The 5255-nt window shown below is 39.9% G+C and overlaps 1 protein-coding gene across 2 annotated transcripts in view; it reads left to right on the forward strand.

Moving 5' to 3' along the window:
- tnmd (tenomodulin) overlaps positions 1–1164 on the forward strand; it is a 55152-nt gene extending 53988 nt beyond the window's left edge. For both annotated transcript variants that reach the window (XM_032527912.1, XM_032527911.1), the window contains one exon: positions 787–1164. In XM_032527912.1, the coding sequence (XP_032383803.1) occupies positions 787–996 (210 nt within the window). In that variant the 3' untranslated portion in view covers positions 997–1164. The remainder of the gene's footprint in view (positions 1–786) is intronic.
- Positions 1165–5255: the final 4091 nt, after the last annotated feature.

Genomic DNA, 5255 nt, shown 5'->3' on the forward strand with positions numbered 1-5255 from the left:
CCCACCCCCTCGAGTCTATGAGGCCATGAACCAACCAGAACAATAGAAAAATCCAAGGGCCATTAATTCTACCCAATTTACCTTTCGTTTGGGTTTCATTTGGCCCCTCTATAAATTCAGAGACAGCCAGCAAGAGCAAATGAAAGAATCCTTGTTAGGCGATCATTACTCTGCTAATTGCTTTAGGAATGTGCCATGCACTTAAAGTCAAGGTCAGGGGGAGGCTGCCAAGACGTGGGGAGCTCTAATTTCAATGCTCTACTGGAGGAGGGTTTGCCATTTTGGCGCAGAGTGTGGGCTTCGGTCGAGGGAGTTAAGAGGTCAGAGATGAAAGAAATAGTGTAATTATGCTGGTACCTATCGACATTAGAGTCCCTTTGATTGAAGATAGCACTGGTAGAGAGGCTGTGGATGCTGGATTCAGCAATGGATGCATTGTGAAGCCATGCTACCTCTGGTATAACAGAAAGGTCAAGGGTATTATATCATGTTTTATGCTCCTGCAGCTTAAATCAAGCTTGCTCACTCTGCCCGCTATCTTGATCTCTTTGTCACAGTCATCAAGCATGGCACAACTTTGCATTTTCACTGACATCAATTCTGATCATTTCCCTCCTGTTTGTTTTTTACATATATTCTGCTGACCTACAAGCAAAACAGGCTCATTAATTCATGCCATCCCCTCCTCTTCTTCTTTTTTCTTCTTCTCCTGCCCTTGCCTTGGGAGGACTGGCATTTGTCATGTGTGTGTGATTGTAACCCTGCCCACTGCTGTGTCCTCTACAGAGAGACATCGGAATTGAGCTGGATAACCGTCTGGATGACAACGGCTACTGCTGCCAGTACTGTCGCCGTGGTTACCGCTACTGCCGCCGCTACCATGAGCCCTTGGGCGGCTTCAACCCGTGGCCATACTACTACCAAGGGGGCCGGGTCATCTGTCAGGTTGTCATGCCGTGCAACTGGTGGATCGCCCGCATGCTGGGGAGGATCTGAGGAGGGCGAGTGCTGTCTGAGATTTAAACTGTATGTCGTTGTAGGTGCAAATTCCTCCGTTTGATTAATAATTCAGACCACTCTGAGACCAAACCATTGAACACAGTTACTATCCAATCTGTAAGTTGGGCCACAGTCTGAATGGCATTTGAAATGTTTTGATTCTTTGTTAAAGGTGCACTATGAGTTCCTTTATGATCACATCAGTTGATGTTCTAAGTAAATTTAAAACAAAACAGAGCAAGCTCGCTTGTCCCATGTAACTCCTCCCCCTCCCAGTAACTGTCATGACTAACTGATTAACCCCCACCCGCTCCCCCAACCATCTTGTCAGTGATTGGCTGGAATGGTTTGTTGTATTTTGGTGCACAGGCTGTTCCCCAAGTGTTTGTTTGACGTTTACGACCCCTGTGTTGTCTCCCGAGACCGGGCTTTTTTTCACAGTGTTTTCAGGGGGCAGGCAGCTAGCGCATCTAGGAGAGATGTCTACTATTTGAAATGCAGGAACTCATAGTGCATCTCTAAAAGGCATTGCTCATTTACAGCTGTCTAATTTTCTTTGCTTATCTACCCATTTAGTATTCTTGCTATATGATTCTGTTGAATGGGTGCAATTTAGTTTGGAAGATGTCACCAAAAACTAATCTGCTCTAGCACTCTGTCCTGATTTTGTAGTGCATTCATTTTTTTATTCACTTCATAGGTTAAAAGGCTTGTTCTATTAATACTGTATGTATGGAAATGTCCTTACAGTACGCAAATATCTGCAACAGTCTGAGTGGTGCTATCACATTAACTAAACATATATGTTTTGTCTCCGTTGTTTGTGATCCGTTTAATTTTATTGTTTAAGCAAATGAAAAACCCTCTCTATATCCATGTACAATTTGAATAATATATGCAATATATTCAACTTAATAAAAAAGGAGGGAAAGAAACAAATACGCAAATTAAAATGAGATAAAACAATTAAAGGAAGTTTCTTTCTGGCTTTTTAGAACAAGTTCTTTTATCTGTTTTTAATATTACGTTGAACTGAGGAGGTACAGTATAACTGAAGATGTACGGACCTCAGCTGTCTTTTGTGATGTAGTTGCTGTTGTCTTATGCTTCATTGTTTTCCCTCTTGTTGCAATCCACAGCATTCTTTAAATAGTGCTACTGTTCAAACTGTTTCTTCTTTGCTTAGGCAATTTTAATCTGTAACACCACATCTCAATCTGTCGAACTGAAATAACACTCATCTGAAAGTAACAGATAAGCAAGCGAGATAGGCATTTGCAATTGATGTTCTGTCATCAGAATAACAAGGTGTATAAATGCCCAAGAGTATTCAAGCGATGTGAGATATTTAAAAGTTAAACAGAGAGACAAAAATGGAGCACTCATGTTGTCCTAGTTTGTTTTGAGAGCTTCTGTATGTTTCTGTGTCTTTATGAGATTCTTTTCCAATTAAAATGTAATTTTATCAAATAATGTAAGTTTTAAAATCATAGGAAGCAATGTGATTTGAAAGTTGATGTGTGGGTTTGAATCTGACTCATGCAATCCATAAGACGTCCTAGTCTCGTCTCCATTAGTCCCATTGCTCATTAGCGAAAACATTTAGCATAAAATTGACAAGAAAAAGCTAGACATACATGCTTTTATTGTTTCTATTTCATAACCCATCTCTCTTGTGTATCTGATGCATAATAATGCATTTTTTCCAGTAATAAAAGAGCACTTTGCCTACTAAAGGTAAAGCTGGATGATGACTCATATTGGCAGTGTGATAATAATATCAGTAATATCAATATTTTGCAGCAAAAAGGATGAAAAAGGGCAAAACATATTACTGTATGTAAATGTTTTATGGATATGCTCATAAATGGAACTCAGACTGCAACCTTATTGTTATTTTTAAATCAATTATGTCAATAGCCCAAAGCAACATATAAGTAAAAAACTGTGGCATGAGTTAACAAATGCAATAATTGCAAACATACTTCAAATAAACTGACAAGTGTACAGCAAAGCCTCTAGGCATTTCTGAAAAGTTCATAAAATCATTGTTTATATAATTCATTTCTCACTATGTCCCGCTTATCACATCAAATAGTTGAGTGTTTATTGAAGTAATGCATACAGCATGCTGGTTGCTGCTGCTTTTGTGGAGCTTTTGCTTTCACAAGATTGGGAAATAGTATAAAGTGTTATTTTCCGTAACGTGCTGTTTGTTGTCTATCTACCAAGGTCTCTGAGGACTTTGAGGACTCTTTTGTGTAGTTGTGAGAGGAAATTGCCGTGGAAGCCCTGAGAGTTGGTCTGGAAAGGATGGCTCACCCTGACTGGAGAGGCTGATACAGATATTACAGCTGGCTCTCTGAGAACTTCTCATGTCTGATGGGACAAAAAGACCAATATTAACCATGAAAGTGCAGACTTTTCACAATTAAAAATCATCATGGATGAGACCCAGAAACAACAGTGGATCTGGATGATACTGCAGTTGTACCTTTATGAAAGCCAAACGTTGGCACAGTCCAGTTGTTGTATGCTGAAAAAGTGCGTTCATGTCTTGGTGTGTGAAACACAAATATCCAGAGATCATCCAGAAAGCAGCTTGAGGAAACCAGTTGAGTCTAACCTACAGCAAAAATATACAGCTTTTGAAGCTGCTAGCATTCAGTGTTCATGGTTTCCTTTTCAAATGAAATTTGAATAAAATAATGTGATGTTAAATAAATGAATGTAGCTTAGTTACCAAGATATTTAGCAATTGCCTTCAAAGACCAGTTCAACTATGTCAGGAAAACAAAACAAAGCAGTTGGTGGAGTTCAGCTTGAAAAAGTTATGTTTTTCTTCTGAAAATGCAAACACTTGAATAATTACAAATCAAATGATCTTTGATTACTAGTATAGTGCGTTTTAATACCCTTTCATCTATTTAAATGAAGGTTAATTTGCATTTATACCCTGTATGGTTTAATAGTCTGTATTAGATATGAGGCAAAATAGTCTTGGGTCTGTGGCAGTGAACACCTCCCTTGTAGACCAGAATGAAGGAATATATCATTTCAAATGAAGCCCTGCACAATGTTTCTCATGCATTTTATACACTGTCTAGGAACCCCCCTCCAGCATTTGTTTATCACTGTTTTGATGGAGAGCAAACGACATTGACTACTCTGCAGGAAAAACAGAGATAGTGAGCGTCTACCAGGTTGGCACAGTTCAAAGGATTTTGCCTACCTGGCCTGAGGAATGGCCACTATCATTGAAGCTCACAAGTGAATTAATTCCTTTTGTTACTTATCAAAAAAGCAGTGAAACTTCTCTCCCAGCTGCTTATTTTTATTTCAAATAGTCTTCCGTTCATTTAGATCAATGAGTTGCTATTCTGGGGGGGAGGAGAGTGAAAACCAATGTATGAGGAGTGTCTGTATTTAGATTTCTAACGTGAAGGAATAGCTTTCTCCAATCCAGACTGATGCTCAGGCTCGGCTCAGGACACGTGTATTACCAGTGCCATCTTGTGCAGAGAGAGGTGTACTGCTGCAAAATCCCACCAGACGTTGTTTTTCATATTTTTACATTTTAAAACTATGTTACATTGCTGTAAATAAATGTACTGTTGATTCTCTGAGAAAACCCTATTATTTTAAAAGAGGTCTATTTAAATCTAACCTTGGCAACAGATTGACAAATTAAACGACTATGGCAATGGCCATGCGACTGCAGTCATCAACCCCTTTTCTCTGTAATGTTGCAGTTGGTCTGGTGACCTGATGGTTAAATAAGCTCTCCCTGTACTGTTCCTGCTACAGGCTGGAGGCACAATAATGTCAGCCGTCATCCTTCAACTGCTCCCACTGTGAGAGGCAGCATGGCACAGCAGTAAACACTCGCGCTGTGTCAGTGGCTGGAGGCGACACAGAAATAGTCCTCCTCTCCCAGGACCAGACTCTCACTCCATCTTCAGGGTCTCTGACTCACTAACCAAAGGAATAGCACAGACATATCGGCTGCTAGTAGCCCTTCATTATTTTAGTAATCCATAATAGCCTCCGTTTAACATATGGCAGGTGATCGATAAACCGCTGAACAGAAAAAGCAAAGTGTCCGTTTAGATGTAATGGAGGGTTGTTGGTTGGTGATTTTCAGACTCATTTTCAACTATTTACCCAACTGTAAAAGTAAAATGTTTGTTGGAGTGAAGAAGGTTGTAGTGGTGGCTCTGTCTGTGTGTGTGTGTGTGTGTGTGTGTGTGTGTGTG

This window comes from Etheostoma spectabile, chromosome 10 (genome assembly GCF_008692095.1).
Source record: "Etheostoma spectabile isolate EspeVRDwgs_2016 chromosome 10, UIUC_Espe_1.0, whole genome shotgun sequence".
NCBI lineage: Eukaryota > Metazoa > Chordata > Actinopteri > Perciformes > Percidae > Etheostoma > Etheostoma spectabile.